General features: G+C 49.5%; 1 protein-coding gene across 1 annotated transcript in view; it reads left to right on the top strand.

The window, feature by feature from the left end:
- Positions 1-26,029, top strand: part of FAM102A (family with sequence similarity 102, member A) — a 31,728-nt gene extending 5,699 nt beyond the window's left edge. Inside the window, exons 2-11 of the mRNA XM_010154279.1 lie at positions 13,858-13,978; positions 14,308-14,337; positions 17,912-18,028; positions 18,530-18,576; positions 21,208-21,359; positions 22,663-22,767; positions 23,038-23,227; positions 23,412-23,533; positions 24,596-24,665; positions 25,529-26,029. Of these exons, the coding sequence (XP_010152581.1) occupies positions 13,858-13,978; positions 14,308-14,337; positions 17,912-18,028; positions 18,530-18,576; positions 21,208-21,359; positions 22,663-22,767; positions 23,038-23,227; positions 23,412-23,533; positions 24,596-24,665; positions 25,529-25,574 (1,000 nt within the window). The 3' untranslated portion in view covers positions 25,575-26,029. The remainder of the gene's footprint in view (positions 1-13,857; positions 13,979-14,307; positions 14,338-17,911; positions 18,029-18,529; positions 18,577-21,207; positions 21,360-22,662; positions 22,768-23,037; positions 23,228-23,411; positions 23,534-24,595; positions 24,666-25,528) is intronic.
- Positions 26,030-27,603: the final 1,574 nt, after the last annotated feature.

The following is a 27,603-nucleotide window of genomic DNA, read 5'->3' as shown; positions in this document are numbered from 1 at the left end:
TCGTGAGAGCAGGAGCGGCGGATGAGGCTTAACCTCTGGCAAGTTGAGGCTGTTGGAAAAAGTGCAGGAGCGATACAGCACCACAAGGTCCCCGGCACGAACGACCTTAAGCTGCGCTTTGAATTTGCAGAGCGTTTCTTTCGCCTTTCCTGGGCTGTGGCCGCTACACCTGCGGGGTCCGACCGCCGAGGATTTGCTTCATGCCGGACTTGCCTCTTCCTGTCACCGGTCACCACGTTGGAGCCTGTTGCAAGACGGGCAGAATTACGTCAAAACTTTCCTGCCACGGGGGCTGTATCCTGTTGAGTAAAGAACCGTCTCTGTTAATGCTCTGCCTCCCGTTCCGCCTGCTGTTGCTCAGGCAGGGGCTGCTTTGTTGACCAGAAGCTGTAATCCAGAGCCCCGTAACCGATACGTTGTGTGTACAGCATCAGTAAATGTGTTTGGATACAGCCGGCTTCCAAACTTCCCCTTCATCACCGATTCTGAGCTGGCATTGCTTTGACTGCTGACTCGTAGCAGCAGCCTTATCTGTGTGACTTCAGCAGCCTTTGGCTCAAAAACGACTCACTGGCAATTAACGTTCAGCTTTGAGCCTGTGGGCACTTTGATTTGCAGGGTGGCAATGCCATCGGCTCTGGCCGAGGACAAGGGTAGGTTCCTCTCTTCCCCCTGTAAGACATGGATTTCTGTCTGAAATACAGGGGAAGACCGAGATGGCTTGCAGCCTGTTTATTCTTTGTGCTCTTGAGCTGCCACTGGGGTTGACTCTCGCTTTGTAGCTGTATTTCTGAGGAATTCGTGCATGCCTTTGGGGAGCCTCTGGTCTCGCTGCACAGTGGTTGGTATTTTAATAGGCCCTAAGTTGCCAGTGGCAAGTTGTTCAGGTACCGGTTTCTGGATAAATGAGGTAGGTACAGATTTATTTCTCACTATTATTTTATTGCAGGAAGTTACATCTGGTAGTGTTTCAGGAAAGAAGCCAGCGTCTCCCTCAGATGGGAAACCCCCTTCACTTCAGTGCGAGTCTGCGCGCTCGCAAGCCTGACAGAGTGGGATGGTGAGCGCTCACAGCATCCACCTGCGCTTTGCTCCGTAAGGTCTGTCCATGCAAGGACAGACGGATGTGGCTCCGTTACGTGGCCTCCCTTTACCAAACAGGATATGTTCTGCCTCCTTTGGGCTGGTGGCTCTGCGCTGGGCTTGCAGCCTGCTCTGAAACGGTTTGGGAATTACTCAGTAGCTGTGGCTCATTGTACAGTAAGACAGGAGCCTTTAGGATTGCGCTGGACCATCATTTGGATCTGCTTGATTCTTCTGCAGAAGATGATGCAATTCTATGATTCTATGATTCTTCGATGGCCTGTACCCTCATATCGGTAATCCAAGCTGTACAGGTGTCAGTTCAGGTGGTTGGATATGTTACCTCACCCAGCACCCTTTCTTTTCTTGCGGTTTATTCATATTAAGCCTTTGTGCACATGCTGGGAGACACGATACACGTCACCATCATAACTTTGGACTCGGCATCACGATCCCTCTGGTACCACACACTGGGACTCGGCATCTTTGTTTTAGCGCCTGGGTTTGAAAGGCGCTTCCCACTAGACAAACAGTTGTGCCTGTGTTCGCTGGATGAACAGCCTTCTTGTCTGGTGTATTTTTAATCTGATGAGCAAGAAAGGGAATTGTTCTGTGGGATTTGAAATTGCTGATCGTCATGGAGGTCATTTGCACGTGCTTCTTGTGAGTCTCCCATGTAGCTCAATAGATGAGGAAAAGATTGAGGAAATGGGATGCTGTTATAGGGATGAGGAGGAAAAAGAAGAGGAAGCACATGGAGACTAGAGGATTGGGAGGAGGCGAGTGTGGAAGAGACAGGATGTTCTAGATAAGCAATAGCATGCACAGTCTGTATAACGGATGCTTTCCCTGTGGATAGAAAGTAGCTGAGCTGGCAGAAGAGCAGGATTGTGCCTTTCCTTTGGCTGAATTCATCATACTTCACTGGGGAGGGGGGTGGCCTTGAAGGAGGGCCCATGTTGTAGTGGGAGATGGGACTGAAGCTAAAAATACTTGTATGGCTGCGTGCTGCATTCTAAATAAGAAATGAACACTCTATTGAGCCTGAAAGCACGGGGGTTGCTAACATGGGAGGAAGGAAGAGAGTAGATGGATTTGCTGTCCTGGAAGGGCTAGAAAGCTGCAGCACTAGTTAGCAATGCAGCTCTGGAGACCCACAGAACCCATCGCCCCTGTGACGTGCTCCTTGAAATCAACAGCCAAAGCTGGAAAACTTTCTTTTGGGATTGCAGCTTCCTAGAGCTGCGTGTTTGCCGAAGGGATGCAAGTCCTTCTGTTGCCATTCAGTATTCCAGATACCAAAATTTGAGGTCTGGTCTAGTGTCTTTCAGAAATTCCCAAGTATTATGCTCCAGTCTGGCTTCGCAGTGGAAAAGCGGATCAAGGAACATGTAATAGGAATCCCGGTGAAAGGGATGTGGCCTCGGGTTTCAGTTTGGGGTAGCCAAATACTTCCAGTTTTGCTTCGAGAATAAAACTGTATATGAAATGACTGTGGCAAGATGTTTCACGAATGGATATTGGGTTAATGATCAACAGCAGCTCCCTGGGCCTGCTGCCACATGCCAGACCGGCTGGCACATGTGCTCCCGCGCTGGAGCCGGAGCCTTCCATCCTTCTGGAAGGCGAGTGTGAGGAGTACAAAATGGGGGGGCCAGAGCAAACCCTGCTAAAGATTTCCAGTTGCCCTATTGTCTGTCCAGTCACTTTTGCTTCCAGTCCATAAGGGATAGCATCGCTCATCAAAATGAAAATGCGGGTGGCCAGGAGAAGGAAAGGCTCCTCTGGAAAAACTCAGGCTTAGAGAATATTTTTCCCAGGTTTTGTGTCAGTCTCTGTCAGGCTTTATCCACGCTTGAAATGGCAGAGGTGAGGCTGGGGTTCATATCGGGCTTTTCAGTGCATTTTTGTTTGCGTGTGTATAGGCTGGGGAGAGGGTTGCCAGCTTGGCTGTGTTTGCATCATGCTTTTTCTGTTTCTCTTTCTAGTTCCTGTTCTTCCCATCATCGCCTAGACTGTGCCTGCGTGTCAGAATAGGAGGGAGGAATCCAGGATATTTATAATTCAGCAATCTTTCCAAGTCTCTTATTGCTCCGTTGGCCTGGAACGGAGCAGTAGTTTCAGCGTTCACACTTGGACACCGACTCACTGTACCAGGTCACGCCTGGCTCGTGCAGTGTCCCGTTTCCAGGCTGAGCAGTTAGGGCTGTTCAAGAGGGAGTCTGCTCGCCGCTGTTACAGGTCAATTCTGTGGTAACCCCTCTGCAGGAAAGCTCTTTTCCTGGGTTCTGTCAGCAGCCTGTTATGTTTTATCTCCTACTTGGGTAACGCCAGGCAATTGCATATGCATCAATGTTGAATTCCTTTCAAGTACGGCGCGGCTCATCTTCTGCCTTCGGGAGCCTGCAGTGCTCCTTGCCGCAAGGGAAGTTCTGCGCTGTGGAGGAGTGCGTTTCCTATAACTGTTTGTTACGTTTGCTGCCTTTCTGCTTTGTTGAACACCCCTTTCCTGCTCTGTAGGGAGTAGCTGATCACATTCTGTGTGGCCACCCTTCTCTTTAAGGTCGGTTTCCGATGTAGGTTTAGAGCAAAGGCTTTTTCCGCTTTACGTGCATCTTTCAAAACAAATCTGCTTGTTGTCTTCCCCCCAGAAGTGATGCACACACGTCTCCAATGTCATTTACGCTCAGCAGGGGAAAATCGAGGGAATGTGTCTGAATACAGCTGGTAGTGTCAGCCACAGAGGAGGTAAAAACTCTTCTGATCCTCAGAAACCTACTCCTGGCAGCCGAGCAGTGGGAGGCTGCGCTAACATCTCCCAGGGGCTTAAGCAGCACCGACTGCTGTTGCAAAATGCAGACTTCTCCTGTATTCTGCTTTTAACCAAGATGTAATTTCATAAATTAACCTTTCTCTGATTAGGACAAGCTGCATCATGAGATACTGCATTTGTCTGGAGCTGTGGCTCCAGAGGAGCAAAAGCAGCTCTAACTGCTCTGTCTCAGACCTCTTTATCTCCTCTCCTTTTGCAAGCTCTGGCACTCTGACATACTACTGGCGCTGACAGAACCAGTGCAGAAGGGAAGGGAGAGTTGGGGCAGGCAGGGTCTAGAAATCCCAGCCCATCACCACCAGTACGGTGACGGGTCAGGAGGCAGCAAGCTTTACTCAGCAGTCTCTTCTAATTTGCAAACCCCTTCTGCCGAGTAGCTTTAGGCTGATAAACCCAGAGAGCGATTGATGGAGGTACAGTGAGATGTTTTTGTACCTTGTCCTTAAAACCCCTGACCTGGTTTGTACTGCTGAACAGCGCCCTTATAAAGGAACGATCATAAAACACCCATATTCATCATGGAATGAAAATGCTGTTGTTAACATGGAAAGGGCTTTATCCTCCACTATTGTATTGGTTTGCCTAAATGTGACTCACAGGGAAACACGTCTGGGCATGGTAGGGTGTTACCTCTTGGGTAACTGAACCTACTTTTAGCACCCGGGTTGACTTCAGGCAGCTTATTTACTGAAGGGCTCTTCAGCGTACTTGAGCCAAATTGCAATGATGTTACATCACACGGTATTAATGAAATTATTCCACAAATGAGCTTGGCCTCGTGTGCAGGTTAATGTGCACTATAAAGCTTTCTCTGGTACAACTATACTGGCAAACTCTTCTGGTGGAAACAGGGTTGATATGGGCAAAAAATGTCACTTAACTATTCCGGCATCACTACATCTTCGTGTGCTGTAAATTTGCCTTGAGGTAAAAAGATTTGTCTCAGTGTGCATCACATGAGTGTGGGATGCTATTCCTAGTCTTGTGTTTAAGGGTTTTCATTTTCCAGATTTACTGTCCCAGGAAACCTCTGGAATATTGAGTTGACCTGTGTCTTGATTTTTCTCATCTTGAGGGCTTGTGTGGATTTTTGTTGTTTTAAAAGGTGGCTTTCCTTTTTTCTTCCTAAAAGCATCTTGTTTACAAACACAGCTTTCTTGCACCGTGGAGTTGCAGCCATCTCTCCTACCCTGTGTGGTAGGGATATGATCAGAGTTCTCCTTGCTGGAGTTCACACTGCCGTCTTTCTTCACCAGGAGTTTAAATTTAGTCAGCAAAGAGCAAATCTGGAATCTCTCAGAATGACGGCTAACACTTAGGGGATGAAGGAAGTTTATAAATACATCGGCAACGGGTAATCGGTGTATCTTCATTTTGCATCTACCGTCTGCCACAAGCGAAGAGGCTTTCCAAGCTGCGGGGTGTTACAGAAACGTGTGTTGACTGAAATACGGTGGGTTAATCTACCTCAGCCTTGCGAACATCTCTACAGAACAAACTTCAGAGGTTTTCTGAAGCATTTGTGACCTTCTGAAGCTTCAGTTCCTCTCTCTGTTAGAAACACGGGAGTAATCTGAATTGTGAATGGGCCCTGGGAGGGTCAAGATTAATTTTTTTTTTCCCCCTCTTCTAACTTTCCTGGGTTTACTGTGCAGTCAGCTTGGCAATGAGCCTGAACGCCCTCTTCCTCTCTGCCCTCCATCCCCAGTAACGTGGAGGTGTCTCGGCTGGGTTTGCTCATCCCCTCTAACCCCAGGTGACTTGCCCAGAGGTGGGAGTTTGGGAGCCCTTCTTCCTTCACTTGGTCCCATGCCTGTCTCGCACATGGAGCACGCTTGATTGTTCGCTGGTCATAGCTGTGGAAGATGGGATCTGAAAGGTGTTTTACGCCCAGAGTTAGACGGGTTCTTTGGAGCGTGCTGGGTGTGATCTGCAAGGTAGCAGAGTCAGCACAGAGCAGCCACGGGAGCCAGAGGAGCAATGCACCGGAGACAGGCTGGAGAAGGCAGCACCAGCGTACAGCAACCTGGGCCCAGGAGCTGGTGGCAGACCCAAGGGGTATCTGCAGCGCAGACCGCTTCTTGCTGCTTCTCTAACCGAAATCCTTGTGGATTTGCTCGTGAGAGGAAAGCACCGGTGGTGGGCTTGGCAGCCTGGCACGTGGTTTGTTCTTGGCTAATCCAGCTCCGACGTAGTCTATCAGAACAATAGGAGTTGGTGTGGTGACTCAGTGCATGATCAGAGTTCGAAAAAAGCAAATGCGTCTTTCAGTGTTCAATTCGCATGTTATTACAGACTTTGTGCTTCAGTAACTGAGTCATCTACCCAGTTATTCCTTTCTTTACACTTAAGAGTTTGGTGGTTCTTTGCTCGCGATGTTTTTGCTCCTGGCACACATCCCTGGCCTCTGACCAAAAAGAGCTTGCGCTCCGTAGATGTGGCAAGAAGTCCTTGGATATGTGCTGCGTTGGGTTGGTCTGTCTTCGGTACAGTGTGTAACAGCACATGGCTTGCACGGCACTTACAGTTACAGTCCCTCCTTGCCCTTGTTTTCCTGATGTCCGGCCTTCCTTCTCCACTTGGAGATGACAGAATGTAAATTATGAATACCTGGGGACAGAGTGGCTCTGCTGGGCACGTCCTGCTTGTGAAGTGCCATGTACACGTCCCTCGCCGCTCTGCAGCCGAGTCTGTTAGAATTATTTCCCCCTGCCTTCTCCCTGCTCCACCCTTCCTTACCCTTCCAGAACTCATCTGACTTGTTCTATAGCTTAAGTTTTAAAGGTTAAGGTTTAAACTTCTGTGACTTTCTTTCTCTGTTTGGCAGAGTTTTTATTTCATTACACCAGCTGCGTGCTGGTTTTTAATAGCTTCCATTGTTTCTTGTAGTATTTTTAACATAGTTCATGTTAGGAGGAGCTTAAAACCTTTAAGATTTAGATACAAGGAATAGTTGGTAATGTTTTTTTCAAAAATAACCCCTAACGCTAGGTTTTGGAAGCCCTGGATCCACTGGAGAGTGGCTACCCAGCGTGGGCATCTGGAGCGCATGAGGTGGACTGCACAGGAAAGCTCTTGCCAACGGGACGTTCTGCATGAGGTGCAGGATTTCGTGTCTGTCACTTATAAAAGACACATGTCTGGATGCACGTGACTGGGGTCCAGCCATAACTGAATTACTGCCTTTCAAAGAAGCTGTTAATACGCAACTAGGAAGGCCGCTGCTGGAGGGGTTTCTGTTGGTGATTGACTGCCACCCCCATTCTCCAGTAGGTATTATCGTTCCCTGACTTGTACTGGTGGACCTTTATCAAGACTGATCGCTGCCTTGGAGGGAGCTCTAATATGTCGTTCAAAAGCTGTGCTGCTACGGAAATAGGCTTCTTCTGGAAATTAGGTTAAAGCCATAAAAAGTCAGTCGCTTGCCTGCTAGATACCAGCTTATTCCTAAGGAGGATTTCTAAATCACTCTTTATATCCTGTTTTTATTTCACGCTCGCCTCATTGTTTTTGCTCCAGCTCTTTCCTCGCCTGCCTTTCACATACTTGGGGCTGTCGTCATTGTCCCCTGTCCCCCACTGAAAAGCTCTTCACTGTTCCTAACCTTGGTTTCTCAGCTGCGGCTCAAGTTTCTTCCATTAGCTTTTTTTCTTTCCTGTACAGTTGCTGTTAATCCTTTTTCCTGTATTTGTCTCTTCTCCAGTGAAATAAGCATTATCCAGGCTGTCCTGCTAACCTCGTAAGTGGAATCTAGTTTCCTCAGCTGACTTTTCCCTACTCCTCCTTCCCCGTTGGCGTTTCCCCCATCTCCCCAAGTGCCAGCGAGCAGCAGGGGTGGTTGTATGTCCATCTCCCGGTGTGAGGCAGAGCTGAGCAAGCAGGGGGAAGCCCTCCAGGAGTGCTGGAGCTTGCCTTGTTCCTCCCGGGAAACGCTGGGTTGTGTGAATGCTTCATTCTAAAAGCATTGGTGGTCAAATCTGGCATTTAGAGAGCCTGTATGTACCTCCCCTGTGGTGTGAATGAAGGACTGAATTGATAGGTAGGAGCTAACACCCAGGGGGTGGGGTGGGTGTCCTCCTCCACCATGGGTCATTGGAATGGATCTGTTGGGAATTCAGAAGTGAATTTTGCAAGTAGGTGGTGGATACGATGACCTTACTGCCGAACCCTTGTTTAAAACACTTGCAGTGAAACATCCAAGTAAGACTTGTTTCACATGACAAAGGCCTGCTCAGTTCTCTGGGTAACGCAGTCTGCATCATCTGTCTCCGAGCCATTTTTCCATCATGACTGCTAATGTCTACTGCACAACAACCAGCGCTTGTCAGCTGGAGAATACGGGGTTGTTTGCAGTGGGGGAGACATCCAGCTCTTTGGGTTGGCAGTTGTTCTGGTCCGTGATGTAAGCCCAGTCTAAAGAGAGTAACTTGATTGTTGAGAGCTCCTTGCAGCCCTTTCTGTTCTGCTCAGGGAAGGCAAAACCCCTCTGTGTAAATAACTTGTTGTAAAGCACTTGTGTGCATCCAGGTTAAACTGCCTTGGGGTTCCATGCATTGTGCATCCAGCCGGATTTTACGATCCGGTATGGTGTTCCCCAAGGAATATAGTGTGTCACCTCTCATTCCTGGGATACGTTTCCACTGAGCTTCCCAGCCCCTATGGCTGCATCATGTTTGCTTCTGCGTTCTACCTGCGTTTGGCGCGCGTCAGCTCGATAACGGGATAAGACGGCAGCCCCCGGCCTTCGCTACGGCGATACGTTCCCACGCTGCTCGGTGCGCTCTCTGCCAGCGGTGCAGCCTGTTCGCTGTTGATTTCTCACCCCTTCCTTGCCAGCCAACTGGATGGCGAAGCCTCAGAGCTGCCGTTTTCTTTAATAATCTGTGTGCTGCAGTGAAGTGCCCTGTCCTAAGCCCGTTATTTGGGATGCCTACAGGTTCTGGATCGTATATCTAAACCAGCTAATGACTAAATGAAGGCTCACTTTGTATTATATATATTTTCACACCCCCCTTTGTATTTTCTGTGCTTTGTAGGCAGTGATTAGGCCCCTGTGTGTAGCAGGACCTGCTATGTCTGTAGGATGGTATCAATTCTGGCATGCTGTGAGCACAGAGGTGTGAATTCTGCTCACTGACCCCAGCACCTTAGGAAGTCAGTTTGGAAACGGGTTTTTCAGGGACTTTTTCTTTCTTGCCCTTACCAAAGGTCTCTCCTACAGCTTTGCCCTAGATAACCTGGTTAAAATAGTAACTGCCTTCTCTGGAGTGTAACACAGGATTGTTCCAGGCTTTGCCAAGTTGGGGGAGCGTCAGCGATCTGGCTCTAATTCACCCTTTGGAAGTGTTGGGGAATAGATGAGGTTGTCTTAATGGTGGGTGTCTGCAGCTGAAAGCAGAGCTGTGTGAAGACACGCTGTAGAAGATGCCCTTCATATGCCATCTGCCCAAATAACTTGATTTTTTTTTTCTTTTCCACCCCCTTCTGATTGAGGGGACTATACCTGCATCGCCGAGGTGGTGTCACCCTCCTCCCCAGCAGACCCACCGCGGGAGTGTGTCGGGGCCCCTCGGAGGGTGGCTTTTCAATCCCTTGCACTTAAATGAATCTGAGTGGGGACTGGGCCCCTTGGCCTCTTTAAAACGCTGTTTTTTTATCAGATCGAGATGCTGCTTCAGCGATGTCCCTCCTGCCTGCAGTGGTGAACCAGCAAGGAGGATGCAGCGTACAGTCTGCTGCGAGCAGGCAGGAGGATTAGTTCTGCTTGAAGGCTCTGACACAGATCCACATCTTGGAGAAGGGGGCAATGAGCATGTGGATTGGGCATCAGAAGTAGGAAAGCTTGCCCTCCCCCTTTGTGTAGATGAGGAGGAGGAAACCTGAATAAGAAGCTCTTTGTGCATTTATCTATGTACTGCCCCATTTAGCCTGAGGTTTTCTCACATCTGCTCCTGTGCATGAAACATCAGACTGGGCCACATTGCCCTACTGAAATGTTTGGCATTAGAAAGCTGTGTTTTGTTGTTGTTGCCCTCCCGGTAAGCCTGTGGCCTTTTTATATTGTTTTGTCTAACGGTCGACCACCATAAAGTGAGCGTGAAGCATCTGCTTTTCTAAAAGTTTCAGCAGGTTGTGTGTTTGAAGTGTGATACCCAGTTGGGCCGCAACTCAGCTCTGAGTCTGTAAATAGAAGTTTTAATCTCTGTTCTGGTGTTTCATGAGGTAGGTTTTCATGTGGGAGAGAGGCCCACGGTAGCCCAAGATAGCACGGGTCGTATACACGGCCTTGTTCTGGAAGCGTTTGCTTTAGCTCACTTGCGTTCATTGAACTTTGTGGCTTCCTGTAACAGCGCTACTCTGTCTGTGGCACTAAAATCACAGTTGGTAAACCTCTAAAATCTGTTCATTGCATGTTCCTCTGCCTGTCTCCAGAGCTGCAGCAGGGCTGTGCGTGAGACCTGAACCCAGAGAGGCCTCGGTGGCTTCACCAGGCTCACTGCTGCTGCAGCACAAGTAGGAAAAACAGTGGGCCGCTGCCATGCATCGTTCCCAGTACTTGGATTCATACCGTGCCATGGGTAAATATCTTCTAATTGCTGAGGATGCAGTGAACGGTCCCTTCTGGCTGGTCAAGGAGCTGGAGGTAGATGAGCAGCTCAAGGGCTGGAAGACCCTGAGAAGCTCTTGTTGGAACTCCGCTTTTCACAAAAGCTGCCACAGGGTTGTATCGGTTTATTCTGAGGAGGTATATTTAGGTCTGGAAGAGTAATTACACAGCTTTGAATAAGTCTTGAGTCAGAAGAGGGCAAAAAGCTTAGCTTGGCAGCGATTCAACCTTCTGAGCGTCTTTTTGCAAAATGTTACGGATGGCTTTTTTAAAATTAAACTTCTGAAGGCCCGTTGAATTGGCACCTAGTACCCAGCATTGGTCTGATCTATTTCTGGCTCTCCAAATACAGAGTAAAACTTAAAATTAGGCACTTCTGGTTTTCAGCTGTTAGTTTCTGCTTTGCTTTTTAGGTGCCTTGTGATTAGGATGGAAGGAAACGCCTCTCTGGATGCATCCTCGCCATGCTTCTTGTGTGTTTTTGGTTTCTGTGTGATGGTTCCTAATTGTACATCACAGAATATTCTAGGGCTAGATACAAAACTGCTCCTCATCTGAGTCTGCTTTTTCCCCTATTTTAGTGTTCTGCAATTACCAGCCTAACAATAGCGTGATGGGAGGTGGGTAGACAAAGCCCATCACTTCCCCACATGCCATCTTTTGGAAATGTGGAACTAATTTTTTAGAGTTTGGCTTGGAACAATAGTGCTGCTGCTTGTCTAACGATACAAACCCAGCCCCCACTCTTTAAAAAAGAAAGTTTGAAGTCCCTGTTGAATGATTGTAAAACTTGTGACTGGAAAGCAGCTCTTCATTTGATCTTGTAAACTCCGTCCCACGCCGTGCAGACTGTTCCGAAGGTCTAAAAAGCCCCAAGCTCTCCATGTACCTGCAGCTTGGCCTCATGTCTGAGGTGCTGTGGGCAACATAACCCCCTCCCCAAATCCTTTTCCTACTCCATTGTGCCGTGTGGTATCTATAGCAGTTTGGGAAAGCCAGCGTCCATCCTTGGGAAGAAGCAGAACGTGTTAGAGCTCATGCTAACAGCACATCCGTTGTGAAGGAGCTCTTTATAAACAATCAGTATTCTTCCACATTTTGAAGTAATTAGCCTTCATTGGACTTAGCAACATCCAGCAGATGCTTAATCATAGCCACACTGTAACGTGGCTGAGAACTCCTGAGTAAGGAGAGTCGCGTGCTAGAGCAGCTCTTGCCGATCCTGCTGACGGAGCAGCTGCCGGGAGCCAGGCGCCTGCGACGGGTCTCTGGGAGCGGGAGCTCAGTCGTCACTTGTGACGGGAGTTAGAGGTCTGAGCTGTGTTTAGGGACAAGGTTTGCAGTGATGTGCTGTTGTACCTGTCCGATCAGAACGTCGTTCCCTTGTAGCTGCCTTCTGGGATTCGGCTTGTAGCTCTGGTGTCTTTAGTGGGATTAGCATTAGCCTTGCTCTCTAGGAAACAGCAGTTCCTTCTTAAAGACCACTAATGCTGCTAAAATATGTGGTGTTTTCTGCACCCCATGTACCTTCCTTGTGTTTCCGAAGCCCATGTGCTCGCAAGCATTTTTCTATTCTGTTGAATTCCTTTTTTCACCTGTATCTGAGTTTCCCTTCCTTTAGGTCATTTGAGATACCTGCTATAAAGTCAGGTTTAAGGCACCTCACATCTGAAATGTAACTCGCCTGATTCGGCTGGCTCGGTGAATATTTTATTATAGGCAAAGACTTTTTTTAATCCCTCTGGAAGTGTTTCTCCTCCTGTCTGAAGGAGCTGGGGTGAGTTGAGTAGAGCAATAAGAACCAGATCTCATCTTGAACTAATTCCAGATTCAAAGGTATTTTCAGCTGTTAGATGTCTCACTTTTCTGACTTCACTAGCCAGCCTTAGTTCTGTCTGGAAGGAGTTTAAGTTCACTGTCTTGAAGGAATTGCTGCCTTCTGTTTTCCCACGTTTTAAAGAGGGATGATCAGCCCTTATCTGCATTACAGAGGATTACAGGTTCACTTATTTGTCAGGTATTCCATTTCTGTTCTGTGTTTGCTTGGCCAGCATGTTCCGGTCCCACAAAACACCTTGAGGACTAGTGGGGACCTCCTGGGTTGGGATCCAGTCCCTCGTATCTGCCCTTTGGGCTCGCCTTGAGGTTGGAGAAGGGTTTGTTGGGCTGTGCATGGCTTCTGTCCCTTCCTTCCCAGGAGAGAGTTGAGACAACACCAGGACTGATTGTTCTTCCCTTTGCCACGGATTTCCTTGGCTTGCACTCGGGGTCAGATGGTGGGAAGCCTCCCTTTCCCTGCTAAAGCAAACAGTTTATCGGGTGCCCTTGCCCCTTTGTCCTGTGCTAAGAGGAGAGATAAGGGCGTGATGCAAACTTGCTGGCTCATAGCTGTCAAAAGTCCCTTCCCCCCCCACCCGGCCTCATTACTTTGAGAACTTAATTGGTTGAGGGCCAAGCTCTGAGCCATAACCGGATCAGGTCCTGCAGAGGCTCACGGGGCAACCAGAGCCTGTGGAAGGACCCACACACCTCGTTTCCAGGCTCCTTTGGACTGGCCTCCTTTGCAGGGTGAAATCCAGCTTCCCCTGAGGCAGGAGCCAAAGCTGTACCTGAAGCGATTCCTGCGCTCCGAGAGGCTCCTTCTGTTCCTCCTGACCGCTCGGGCTGTGCCAGAGCTGCGTGCTTCTCCGCTTGCCCTGGAGAGGGTTGGCTACTCAGAAGCTGTGTGAGCAACACCACCTCCTCCCTGGCTGAGAGTGCTTTACGGTCTGAAACACACACACACACACGATTTGAAGCTCGGTGTTTGTTTGCCATGGTCCAGCCTGCCTGCACCCAGGAGAATTTCCACGTTCCTTTGTGTCCTCCTTTGAGCTGGCCGTCCTCACTGGCTTAGTCCCAGCATAAGGAGCAGGGTGGCTGCCTAGAAAGGACAAGACGTCCAGGATGCAGCACATCTGCTGTACAAAAAATGCACCTCGTAGGAAGATAAGCTTGTGAACCTTCAGCCCAGTTCGGTTACAGAGGCTGGCTCTGTCCAGGCCGGACGATGAATGAGCTAAACCGGCAAAGCAGGAAATGTCGGAGAGCTTGGGAGAGTTTTAAAGGCAAATTCTGCTGATGAGGTGATTAGTCTTCCCTGTAACCCAGATCGACTCGTCAAGAGCCTGATGCTAAAGGAACACCTTTGTGCAGGGCTGTTTCAGGTGGTGTGGGCCAAGCTATGTTGTAGAGGATCAACAGGCTGGCTTGCCAGTCATTAAAAAAGATACTCGGGATTGGTTTGGCTTCGTACCTTTATTTGAAGGCTCTATCTCTTTTTGCATTCTTACAGAGAGGAAGTTCAGGAAAACTGTGTCCGCTGGAAAAAGAAATTCACCTTTGTGTGTAAAATGAGTGCCAACCCAGCCACAGGACTCCTGGACCCCTGCATCTGCCGTGTGTCTGTCCGTAAGGTGAGCATCTACCTTCTGCTTCTGGCAGGTGGTACCACCAGCGTACCAGTGTCGGTTATTAGCTGCCTTTTTGGCAGCAGGAAGTATTGCATGGCCAGTGGTGGGAAGGAAGGATTGTGTGGGCCAGGATATGACTGGAGTGGAGCCTCTCTCTCTCCAGCAAAGGTGCTTGACAGAGGGTGGGAGCAACTGCGGTGGTGGTGGTAACCCTTGAGAGACAGAGGTTTGTGAAATCCTCAGCAAATTCCAGGATTGAGTAATGACTTTCCCCCTGTTTCCCCAGCACGTATAATAGCTGCTTTTCCTGTTTGTTTTGTCTCCCTTTATAGGAGCTGAAGGGCGGAAAAACCTACTCAAAGGTAAGAGCATAGAAAAGGCGAACATGGCAGAGTGATGATGGTCTTGTCTTCTGGTCGTGCTTTACACCCGTTAGAAACCAGTGGCTGCTGCCTGAAGCCATCTGGGGAGGCGGCTGTTAGTTCTTGGTTTAAGCCTGAGTTAAGCGATTTCCCGAAAAAATCGACTTGCTGGGACGGGGTCCGGATTGCACTGGATGTGGATTTCAGAAGGGGGGTTGGGAAGATCTGCGTGTCCTCAAACTTTGGGGAAGTTCTGAGTCAGATGTGAACTCTCTGGCTTCTGGCAATGTCTTGCTAATGAAGAAACGCAGCCTCCAGTTCTGTTCTGGAGAACGCAGCAGCCAGCTGCGGTGGGGTAGGCACCTTGCTGCCTCACGAGCGCAGGCACCGACCTGCAGCAGAAATCCCTGCCTGCCAGAGCACAGGAATCGCTGAGGCAAAAACCAAACGGGGATCAGCAGGGATGTTAGTTTTGGTTTGTTCTCCCTGGTTTTCTTGCCTGTGCTATGGGGAGAGACAATGGGCCACCCCCTTCTCCTCTGTGCTGGATCAAGAAACAATGTTGGCTTAGAAGTTGAGCTCGTGCAGAGCCTGAACCATGTTTGTTTGAAAATGAGTCACTGCTGCTAGTTTCTAATAAACAGATGTTCAGGTCACGCACAACCTCATAAGAATTTATTCTAATCGATATCCTTGTGCGGCCACGGCTTTGAAGGGTGAATTCCACTCCCCCGTTTACTGCTGTGCTACCTGATAGAGGGCAATGTCGCTGCCCACACCATTTTTCTTGGTAGCTAGGATGTGGTCTCTAGGGCCATCAGCTTCTCTCTCACTAAATTCACACTGGGAGGGAGGTTATTCCTCCGTTCTGCGGAGCTGCCAGCCCGGGGAGAGCAGCATAGCTGGAGGAAGAGACGTGTCTCTGAGACAAAGTAAATGCATCAGCCTGTTCCTCCCGCAGTGCACATCCTCAAGCTTCCCACACTATTTGGAAGTGCAGAGTTAAAAGAAGCCTGAAGGCACGTCTCCATGGTGGAGTTAACCTGGGCTCTTGTTCAGGCTGTGTTCTAACCTACTTCCCTTTTACTCAGTCTCCACTTTTGCTTAGTGACGTGTTGAAAGAGACCGAGCTGCGGCAGCCCAGCGTTGGAGACCAGAGCTCGAGTGCTCGTCATCCCTTGGCCTGGTGTCTTGCTTGGTCTCCTGTGAAGGAGACAGATGCGCTCTCCTAGAATTCAGCAGAAGATGACCCAAGCATTTTGGCAGCTTGGAAACGAGGGATGTCACACCAGACGGGGGGGATTAAGCCTTGCAGCCTTGCCCTGTGGACCAGGCTTGTTCCGGGCAGGTCCTTGTGGCAGAACAGAGTGACTTGGCATTCCTAACGTTTCTAGAAGTCTGTGGTGTACATCCATGCAACTATTTTCCCCTTCTAAACAATGAGTCCTCACCTTTTTAAACTATCTGTTCAGCTGAAAGCTTTTCGAGTCATGGCAGCAGAGGTGGGGGAGGATGCCACCCATGGATGCCCTCTTTACCTGCTCTCCCCTCGGCCCGCGCTGGGAGTGACGGAGCTGTTTGTGCTCAAGACCGAGTTTCCATCGACTCGTGCACCTTTTGGTTTGACGTTAATGTCACTTTGGTGTCAGGGGTTAGAGAGCGGAAGCCAACAGGAAGGACTGATAAGGCGGAAACTCTTTTCCCTGAGCTGGAAGAAACACCATCAGCTGGCTGGAAAACTGAGGAAACTATTCTGAAAGGTTACATCTGAAAACATCCTTTTGTTAAGGGATCCTTCCTCTATATACTGGGAGTCTGCTTCCTGAGAAGAGCTTCTGACCTCAGCACACCGTGCAGGTCGCTGGAGGGTTCTCCCACGCTCCATCCCTTCTCGGAGAAGTTAGTGCTGTGGTGGAGGAGCGGGGATCAAGGTCTGGGCCACTCCTGTGCCATGATGTTCTGCTGATGTGGTCGTGCCATGTCTCCTCTGCCCTCCAGTTTTGTCACAGTGATGGATTGCAGTGGCTTTCTCCTGTTTATCTTGGAGAGATAAAAATTCACTGTTTCTTCCTTATCAGTGAATATTCAGCAAGCAGCGTAGCCCTTGGCTAGAAGAGACAGAGGAACATCTACAGCAAGGCTGGAGAGATGCTTGCATTAAGGGAATTTTTAAGAAGGGGAAAAAATTTAGATTCTTTTTTTCCTAAAGAAAGGTTCCTGCTCTATCCCACGCTTTTTTCTCCTTTGCCATCAGCTCTTGTTCCCCTTTGTCAGTGGGATGGAGGAAGCAGCTATGCTAATCTCGCTGCTCTCTTCCCCTGAATCACATATCTTGTGCAGACTGTGGTTTAGACTTTTGGTTTGCAACAGTGGGAACCAGGGTTTGTACAGCAGCGACTGTGGCTTGTGCTCTGACTCCCTGTCGGCTTCCACAGTTGATGGAGCACCACATTCCCTGAGGATGGTGCTGCTCTTTGGGGCTCCCCGTTTGGTCGTATGTATCCTCTGGCTGTCAACCCCAGGGCAGGAGAAGCGTACTGCGGTGCACAGAGTAACAGCTTGGTCTGAGCTGCTGCTTCCAGACCTTCCCTCTGTGTTCTCACGGGAGCTGACCTGTATGTTGAAGTGACACAAACTTTCCGTGCTTGGATGGCTTGGCCAAATACGGGGTGCAGCATCTCTTCCTGATCTGATTAGATGAGACACAACTGACTTCTGTTGCTGAAGCTCTGCATAAAAGAAGCTGTAACATTTTTTTCTTTGAAACAGTGCGGTAATGGGCCAGGAATTAGAGCAGGAAAACAAAAGTACTCTTGGTTGTGCTCGTCTTTCCTCTAGAGGCATCAGTAGCCTTTTGGAATTTGCCTGTGATCTTCAACTTCCCGTCACCTTCCCTATTTGCTTCCTCTTTGTTAGAGAAGCTTAAGAGAGCTCACAACTAAATCTCTCCAAATATTTCTCTTCCCTCTCCAACTTGGGCGTTAATTCTTAGCGCTGTTGAGGGAACTTTGCTCCAGGAGTTCCCCAGCCCAGCAGCTGCACGCGGGGGTGAGCCCAAGCGCTGCTGCATGGCTCTGCGCTTCCAGCCGGCTGCGCCGAGAGCCTCGGGTTTGTTTGTCAGGATGGTGTCGCTTTCCACTGTAACAATATCCTTTCATCTCCTGGTTCACATGCTCCGCTGCATTCTGGGATGGCCCGATACAAAGAGTGCCTTATGATGTTTGTGTATGTGCGATTCTGTTTTTTCCACATCGTTGACCTAGTGCCTTCCATGTCCTTGGTTATGCAACGGCTACGGGCTGGTTAACACTGTCCTGGCCAGCGCTGCTACTGTGCGTCCTTCCTCCACGCAGGGCTGGCTTCCTGAAGGCTTCTGCGTGTCCGCCCGGTTTGGGAGTAGGAATGTGACTCTGCCCATCCTCGAGAGCAGGGATTCTTCACAGCCACAACTCGGCGTGTGCCGGCTCCTGTTCCTGCCCTTGCTCTTTCCCTTTGTTATGTGTGACACCGCGTGTCCCTTTATCGAGTAATTTTTGTTCTCTCCCCTTCCCCTCCATTCTTTTCTTGGCTACAGCTGGGCTTTGCTGATCTAAATCTGGCAGAATTCGCGGGCTCTGGATCCACTGTCCGTTGCTGCTTGCTGGAAGGATATGATACTAAGAACACCCGACAAGACAACTCCATCCTAAAGGTATGACAGCTAGTGCTGCCACAGTGGACATCCTGCTAGTAAATTCAGAAAGATCACAGCCAGAGTGCAGTGCCAGGCCCAGGAGAAGGTCTTGTTATGTACAGAGACAGGGTTTTGCTTTTATGCTGCTAGTCTGACTTGGGAAGTTTCCCGTTATCAGAGTTGCCCTTTGATATCTTGGCATCCACTCGGTCAAGCAATGACCCTTGATAGCATTCCTTGTCATCAAAGAAACCATGAACAGGAGGGGGGTGGGAAATTCCAAGTGCATTTTCCGGGTAGCCAGGCTGGTGTCCTGCTGAGCCACTGCAACTTGGAGTTACTGATGCCAGTGATTTGGGGCAGGGAGGGAAATACCTTGCTAAATCCCTGAAGCTGATTTCCTTTGGAAAGGAAGTAGGTCTTGCTAATCTTTACACCTAGCCCTTGACCTCCTGGCTCTTGTGAAGTGAGGAGCTGACTGCAGCATGGCTAACGGTGTGCCTTGTGTCCCCTCTCCAGGTCACGATCGGAATGTCCCTGCTCTCGGGGGACCCCTGCTTCAAAACGTGAGTTTCTGGGTCCTTGCCCTGTTCTGAGCAGGTCAGGAGACCTGGTTCTTTTTCCATTCTCCACTGGAGACTAAAAGTGATGGGGAGGGGGTAAAAGATGCCCTTGATGTTGGGAAGTACAGGGGAAAGCTTCGAACTGGTGGTCTGCTTGTTGAATCGGGCAGAATAGCGTAGCCAGGCTGTGCTGTTAACGGCTTTGATCTCTGCTCTGGTTTTCCCAGCTCGGTTATTGGTTGTGCCCAGTAATTTCTGTGCTGGTGTCAGTTAGATTGTGGAAACAAACGGACCTTGATGACAAACTTGATGTTTTGCATGAAGGATGGAATTTCTTAGAGCTCTGGAGTTGGTTTCACTGACCCCTGAGAAGGGAAAGGTCAGTGAAGAAAACAGTCTTGGAAATGGACACACTTCAGCACATACCACGCAGGATAAAGATCTGGAATGAAACAGCAACAAAAATACTGCAAGGCTGAAACATTTTAATTCTCCTTCTGCGGGGACCCAGGTTCACAGTTTGTATTAATTAGTAGTGAAATTGCAATCACGTCCTGGTTTTAATGCATTGTGATAGGAAGGGGTAAGTACAGTTAAGCTACAAAGCAGTTTTGCTGCTTAAAGAGTTGTTGGGAGCTCGACTAACGACTAAACCAGCAACAGGTACCTTGACACTCCGCGCTGTGGTGAGACTCCGTGGTCCGGGGCAGCCTGGGCGGTGTGCCGTAAGGTGTGGGACTACACAGCAGGGCTGCCACGTGCCGAGAGAAATCATTTATGGTGCCTCCCAACAGCACGAGAGAAGAAAGTGTTACCTTGAGGCCATCTCTTGCAGCCGTGGTTTTATGGGCTAAAAGGTCTAATTTTAGGAGTTGACTCCATGTGTATAAATTATCTTGTGTTTTTGCTATAAAATGCTGCATAATTATTGTTAGGTTTATTTTGTGAATGGCTTTTCATAGTGCTATGGCCTTTTCCAAGACTTTCAAACCCCAAATGTAGCATCGTCTGATTCTGAAAAAATTATGCTTCAGAAAGTGTCATAAAGAAGTTTTGGATATCTTAAACCGTAACTTCAGAACGGTAACAGATGTTTTAAATCTAGGGTACTAGGATGTCTGGCAGTAAATACCTGTTGCTCCTTCACTGTGGAAGCAAGTCCCACTGTTGGGAGTGCCTGAAATGATGCAGAATTGGATATAAATATCCATTTCATATAAGTAGGCTTAGTCTGAAAGCCAAACCTAATTTTCTTAAAGGAATTTTGCAGTCGTTCCCATTTTTTTCCTTATGTTGATGACGTGCAAATGTCTAAAAATGGAAACTTTGCATGTAGAATAGTCCTTGATCGGTAGAGCTTTTGAGAAATGGCACTCATTAGAGGATTAGGCAGGAATTAAACTGTGCTGGGAAATCACTTCCGAGCACTGACTTTCCGTGGTGCTCGGATGAACCTTCTCCTGGGTGTCGTAGAGGGGGGCAGAGCAGGTTGAGCAGCCTGAGCTGACAGACCCGCAGGCTGCTCCGACAGCTGCTTGCAGAACAGTTTGCTTGATTAAGGCTGTAAAGGCCTTATTAACCTGCGAAGCAAAGTCCCCAGGTGCATGTAAATCGCTGATAACGTGATTAGGGAGGGGTTTTTTATCCTGGTGAAGGCATGCTGTGTGTTTCCTGAAACCTTTACAGCTGTTTGGCTGCCCATGTAAAATATTCTCCAGTGCTTTATTCTTTTTCCCAAAATACTGCAAAGGTCCTCTCCCATAGCATCTTCCCTCAAACCTCCAAGTGAGACAAATAGAAGTTTTTCTTTCTCACTCCTCACTTAAAAAGCATAATATGATCCATTAGTTCCAGTTCAGCCTCTGGACTACAGGAAGGCTAGGGCTCCAGCAGGATTATTCACTTTGCCACGCTGCACGTGCCGTGGCTTCCACCCAAAAACACTTCTGGAGGAAGGGAGGGGGCTCCAGGCATTCACCGCTCTGCCCTGCAGTCAGCATTTACAAAGGGATGTTGGGAGCACGCAGAATAACCAGAAAAATAATTCTGACAGCTGGAAAAACACTTCAGTCTCACTGAAAATGAGTTTTTTTCGCCAGTTAAAGAATGGAAAGGTTATTTGACCGTTGTAAAAGTACTGTCACAGGGGGACAGGGTTGCTGAGATAAAAGGTTTCTTTTTGACCTGAGCCAGAAAGGTGGAACAAAAAGGTTCTGGAATTTAGAGCTGGACAACAGCAAACTGGCATCTGTTTGTGAGGCCAGCTGGCCACCGGACACATTCTGGGGGGAAAAGGGCAGCTCTGGATGGTCTTCTGGAGGACAGTGCAGGCTCCGAGCCTGTTGTCCTGTCTAAATGATGGAATGGTCCCTTTTTGCCATAATTTACCTCAGAAACTAGTTTTTCCTTGTAATGCAGTGCGAGGTAGGGCAGACCTGAGTCTTGTGTGTAGGCGAGCAAAGTCCAGTGTCACGCTGTGTCACTTGTCATGGTGGTCTGCCGGCTTCCCCTCCCCACGAAGGGTGGGAGCAGGCAGGGGGACAGTCTTGACAGAGCAGAGCGGAGATTGCCGGTGGCGGGGTGATTCCTGATCCCTGCCTGGCAGTTCGTAACCTTCCTGTCTTCTGATTACAGGCCTCCTTCCACCGCCAAATCCATCACCATACCCGGCCAGGACTCTACCCTGCAGCTGACCTGCAAGGGCGAGGGAACCACGAGCAGCAGCGGTTCGGCCACCATCGGCTCTCTGCGTCAGACCAAGCCGAGAGCTGCCATCCTCAGCTCGGGTAGGAATGCCTGGCCTGGAGCCATGCAGTGCTTGGCTGTGCCTGGGCACTCTTGTTTTCCCCAGCAGTTGCAAACAGGGAAACTCTTTAATTTTTCATGTCTTTTTGCACCCATCCTCACCTCTCTACTCATTAAGAAAATTGAGAAAAACAAACCCATCTATTAAATGCAGCTGAGGAAGGGAAGCATGAATCTCTGCCACGTGTTTCTGTTAGTGGAGATAAAGCAATTTGCTCTTTTTGCTGGGGATTTAATAATTCATGTATCGCACTCATCCCTGCTTTCCATTGTGTTCAGCGGCACTTAACGTTGTTCTCAGCTCAGCTATTCTGTTCCTCAGACTTATCTTCTAGAAAAGTTCCTCTGAAGGTTTTAGAGGTTGGTTTGAGGTCTCGTGGCCTTATTCCAGCTGCTGATGCAGAGTTCTCTGGTTTCTCGACGAGCCCGTTTTCAAGGACACTGCATTTTCCCATAGCCTTTGTTGTCTTCCCGGCGCACTTTAAATGTGCAGGCAGATACACTGCACCAAAAGAGCGCTCCGGTCTCATCGCCCCAGTGACTTAGCACAGCGTGCAAGTGCTGCTCTCGAAAAGCTGCCTAACACGTTACGTTTGCGCGCTTTTGGATAAGCTTGCTCCAAGAGGGACAAGCAGGGGTGATAGCAAAGGAGCAGAGGTGATGCTGAGGTTTCTGTATCAAATCCAGATGTGATTTCAGTGGCGTGGGCTCACCACAAGTAATAAAAGGGGAGAGGTGGTAACAGGAGAAGCACTCAAACGGGGGTTGTGCTTTACTGCCAGCAGCAATTTGATGCCTTCTGGGTCTGAGCTTAATGCTTTTAACTATGCCTAACATCAGATACTACCTGTCATAGAACCAGAACAGTTTGGGTTGGAAGGGACCTTAAAGATCATCCAGTTCCAACCCCCCTGCCATGGGCAGGGACACCTTGCACTAGACCAGGTTGCTCCAAGCCTCATCCAGCCTGGCCTTGGACACTTCCAGGGATGGGGCATCCACAGCTTCTCTGGGCAACCTGTCCCAGGGCCTCCCCACCCTCTCCAGGAAGAATCCTTCAAGCCCCCAGTGATGCTTGTAAACTCGGGCACTGGATGCTAGAATTAGTGTCTCTCCTACTCCCCAGCCACTTCTAAGCTCTGTGCTAGCCTGTACAGCAGGACCCACAGACTTGCCCTTTCCTTGATCTGGCATCCCAAGATCAGCCTCCAGTCCAAGGTGATCAGCTGGCAATGTGCTGGCTTGGGTATGGGCTAAGTGGAGTGCCCTGTTGTTCCTTGGCAGGTGTCCCAGAAGAACCGGATCAGAACCTGTCCAGCCCGGAGGAAGTCTTCCACTCGGGGCACTCGCGGAACTCCAGCTACGCCAGCCAGCAGTCCAAGATTTCCGGTAACCATTGATGCGCGTGGCTCTGCCAGCACTGGCCCCATCCCTCATTTTTCCTGCAATAGGCTTGTGTGAGAGTGATTTGCAGGCATCTCTCTCGCCCTGCTCTTTGATGTCAGAGTGTCCTGGTTTAGTCGCTGTGGATGAGCGCATAGATGTGTGTCTAAACCCGTGTATGTGGGAGCAGAAATGCTGCTCTGGGGCTGCCCTGCCTGTTAACTGCGCTGCAAGGAAGGGGAGAAAATCCGATTTGTAATCACTCTGGTTTTGCAGGTTACAGCACGGAGCACTCCCGTTCTTCTAGTATGTCCGACCTGACCCATCGCCGGAACACCTCTACCAGCAGCAGTGCATCCGGAGGGCTGAGTATGACGGTGGAGTGTCCTGAGGGAGAGCGGGACCACAAGCTAGAGAAGCCACCTCGCCCCCCCAGACCAGCCCATCTGCTAGATAGACCCTCCCGGTAGGTATCTGAGGAGCAAAGTGCCTGCTCTGGGAAGGCCAGGCAGAGTCTACTCCTTTGTCTTCGTGCAGTAGTAGATTGGATTGTAGCTGCAGAGGAGGTAGCTATTGCCAAGGGAAGCAGAGTATCTGCAAGTCTGTGTCTGGAAAAGCTGACTAAGTTTTCCCTTTATTTTCTCTCCCAGGAGGAAAAAGGATTCAGTAGAGAGTCACCCAACCCGAGTGGATGACACCAGGATCGATGCTGATGATATAGTGGAGAAAATAATGCAGAGTCAGGACTTCACAGATGTCAGCAATACTGAAGGTGAGAGAATGAGTCTCAAAGAGGAGGTCTTGGCTGTTCTTTTAGCAAGGCTGCTGAGCTTTTACAGTCCGATCTCCCTTCTCCTTTTGACTGCAGTTTGCTTTCAGAGCTTGCTAGGTGTTTCTGTGGTAGGTAAACAAACCATGTGGATTTGAGAGCTGCACATCCATTAGCAAATAGCACTCGCTGCGGCTCTGCACGCTACAGCAGAGGTTGAACAGGACCTCAAACATCCAGCATCAGAGGGGAAAAACTGATTCTTCAGTGCAGTGGAAATCAGTTCAACCAGCTGCCTGCAGCGCTCTGTGGCCTCCGTCTAGGGTCAGCCCGAGGGAACCTGTTAAGGCAGGAGAGCGCAGCTGGAGGGATAACAGCATGTCTCTGCAAAACGGTGGGAAGAAGGATGGGTCAGCATGCTGAGAGCCTGAGAAGGGGTTTTTCTCCGCTGCAGTCACAGCATCTGTTAAGAGAAAACTAATAATATCACTGCACGTGCTTGAGTGTTTTGGTTCAGTCTAGAAATCCAATCTTTCTCATCTCACTGAGGTTTTTGGATAAGTTTTACATTTGGGCCTAGTTTATTACTACTTCTATAGCTAGTCACCTTAAATCACGGCATGTGGCAACACCCCTACAATACAGGGATTTACACCTCACTCGGCATGGTTAAAGCTAAACTGAATGTAGCCAGCAGAACTCCCGTGAGCCTACGAAAGCAGCGTGAGGCCCCACATCACATCTGTTCAGATGTGTTTAAGCTGACCAAGAATTGCATCAAAGAAACTGCCTTAAAAGAAGCAGCTGGAGGAGTATCGCTGAGCTAATTTCTCTGCCTTTACTCTTCCAAAGCTTGATCCTGCGGTTGATGTGTACATGAGGCTCCTTTTCAGAGCAAGGAGTTCCCAGGGGGTCTTATTACCGTGGGAACACCGGGAAGCGTGCACGTGTTCCCAGCAATGCGCTTGTTCCGTGCTGACCGTTGCGTCATGTGTCTGGGAGGGGAGCACCTGGCAGCGTCAGCAGTTCTGGATTTTGATGTCTGTCTTCCTTTTCCATCTGCAGACAGTAACCTGAGGTTGTTTGTGAGCAGAGACGGAACAACTACACTGAGTGGTATTCAGCTGGGAAACAGGTAGGCTTCTGGAAAGGCTGGCAGGGAGCTCCAGAGAGATTACTTAGCTCTTTGTACCCAGGAAACTTTCACCTTGTGCTGCAGGAGAGATTTCTAAACATCCTGTGCTACGGGGTGGCTGTATTCCCACATTAGCAGCCCTGGGATCCCTCTGGTGACAGCCTACAGCTGCACTGCAGTATGAATGCAGTTCTCAGCGGGAGCTCAGAGGGATAATGCGATCCTACTTAGATCCAAGAACAGGAGTAAGGAGTAAAAGGACAAAATGGTAGAGGCTGGTTCCTTTTGCTCCTCCGCCCGACTGAAGCTTTGCCTCCTGCTGGCCTGCAGCTAAACTGCAGCAGGTTTATTGTCCCTTCCCCTGCCTCCTCCATCTTTGCAGAGGGCTTATTCTCTCATGAAAGGCTGCCAAACAAATACAGCTTTCAGTAGCTCTTAGTCCAGTGTCTTGGCTAGTTTCTTGTCAGCCTTTAGAGCACTTTCTGAGGTTAAAAAAAAAAAAAACCAAACCCATAATAATGGTAATGCAGAGATGTGTCAGGTCAGTGACAAAGTTGGGAGCAAAGCAAAGCCAGGAACACCAGCTCTTTGCGCAGGATACTCCCCCCTCTCCTCTGTCCTTCACAAGGATTCATGTGTTACACCCAGCTCTTTCAAGTGCTCTAGTGTTAGCTTGCCACGTAGCGGTCTGGTTTGCGTTAGGAGCGTTGACTCCTCACCAGATGGGCTCGTTACTTTGAGTATTTGTTGTGGGGTTAGAGGGCGATGTCTGTGAGTGGGAAGCTCTTGGTAAGAACTCGTGTGCCCGAAGTGACGGAGGAAAACAACCTGGCTTTCTCACCTTGCCCCCTCTGTCTCCCCAGGGTCTCGTCGGGAGTTTACGAGCCGGTGGTGATTGAAACCCACTAAATGTGAAGAACAGGGTAGAGCTGCTGGAAACAGGCCCCCTACCCAGTCCGCTGCCACATGGATGCCAACCTTTACCTCTCTTCATGCAGCATTCCAGAAGGGATTTCTCCACGCCCCTCCCCATACGTTTGCACTCCAGAACTGCTCCGAGACCACTCCAGATCATGCACTTTTCCCTGCGTTGGTATTACCCTTCTCTGCTTCCTGGTTCTTCCAGTGCCTGCTTTCCCCCTGTTCCTGATCAGACGCAAAGTGTGTGTTGAGCTTATCCTTAGTCCTAGAGGATGTTGCTCATCTGCATCCCTCACTCCACCCATTCATTGGCAACAGGGGACTTCTCAGCTTCTTTCTCCCCAAAACGCTGGGTTATACCACTGTGAACTCTGAATTCAAACCACTGGGGGAGGGGGAAACCATTCTGACCAACCCAAGAGCTGCTTGTTGGTGACACGGTGAAAAGGCCGCTTGCAGGATGCTTTATTCTGTTGAGTCTGCAAGGGAACGTCACCTTCCAAGGCAATGGTTTTACTGAACGAGGTATGCTGTGGTGTGCACTTCACCTTCCTACCCTCAAATCCCCAAATGTCCTTTTCTCATAGGAAATATTTCCCCAAAGTGCATTTTGGAAAGCTACTGCGATCCGGTTGGGAGTCAAAACGGTTAAACGCTAGTGCTGTAGTACCACTGACTGCAGCGTGCCCTTCCACTGCTGGCATGGAAGGGCAGTGTCCATCTGTTGGCATTAGCAGGAGCACTTTAGGGGTTCCAGGTTTTCCCTGGAGGAGGCTCCCATTTGCCGTTCCAGGAGCATAATCCCTGTTCGCTGGAGTGATTCAGCAAATAGTCACTGTTGGAGCTTGGAATACAAAGCCTCTGGGTGTTGGGGTTGTTTTTAAGGCTCCGGAAGGGAACTGCCCTTCTTGGACTGTGAAAAGAATCTGGTTATCTGACAGACCTTCCCTGGGCCAGAGCAGGACACAGCTACTGCAGTGGTCTCTCTGTTGTGCTGGTGATTAACAATCGCCTCTCCTGGCCTGGGCCGGTAAGGGAAACGGTGTGGGTTGGCCTTTCTTGCCCTGTCAGCAGGGATCTATGCCCGAGCTGGTTCCTTTGGTGGCTGGGGAGAAGCCACTGTCTCTGCCTGCCAAGGCAGAATGGGTGTTTCTGCTGCGTTAGCCGCAGCAGCCTTTCTTACCTGCCCCGTGGTGAACGAGCAATTCTGTCACGGCTTCAAACTGTTCTCTGGTTGATCTTTCAATCGCTGTTCTTCGGGTTCGGTTTCTGCAGTTGTTTGACGCTTCAGCTGCCTCTTTTCCTCGCAGTGTTGTGGCAGAGACATCAGCCCCTCTCAGCTCCCGCTCCTGGCAGCTGAACTGCAAGCGAGGGTCTGGGCAGTGTCCAGCCGGGGGCCGGCCGTGCCTGCAGCCCTTCCCGCACGGCGACTCGCGGCCGATAAGCTATTTCGGTGTAGTGCCCTTTCCTCTTCTGCCGCTGTACTGTGGCAGCACTCTGCATCCCTGCACTCGGGGCACTGCCACGCTCCCGGGCACGGCTGGGCACGTGCCCTCCTCTGACACGCGCCTGCGCACTTGTCCCATTCCGCAAGGGAAAACTTGTAACTGATCACATCCTTGCCCAAACACTCAGCTATTGTAAAGCCTTTTTTTAAAGGAGAGGGGGAAAAAAAAAAAAAGATTAATTGTGGTCTCTGTGGCCAGGATGCATGCAGATGAGCTACTGGAAAAGGGAATTTGTCAGAATGAGAAACAAGGAGTGAAAGGGCATTGATTTATATCGATATATATAATTTTTTTGCCCTGCTAGCTAAGGATGGCTGCATGGGGAGGGCGCTAGGCGGTGCGGCAGAGCTGCTGGCTCTGTTCTGATGGGTCCTCTCCTCAAAAGGTCTCCTCTTTCTGTATTCAGACAGACCACGTATAGGATACGGATCTTTTTCACCCATTCCCTTCAGAGGGAATTAAATCTGGATTAGGGTCAGAAGGGGTACAGACACCACCTTGGTTTGGTT

This window comes from Eurypyga helias, unplaced genomic scaffold (assembly GCF_000690775.1).
Source record: "Eurypyga helias isolate BGI_N326 unplaced genomic scaffold, ASM69077v1 scaffold1746, whole genome shotgun sequence".
Taxonomy (NCBI): domain Eukaryota; kingdom Metazoa; phylum Chordata; class Aves; order Eurypygiformes; family Eurypygidae; genus Eurypyga; species Eurypyga helias.
Note: the sequence above shows the minus strand (reverse complement) of the source record. Positions and strands in the feature narration are given on the sequence as shown.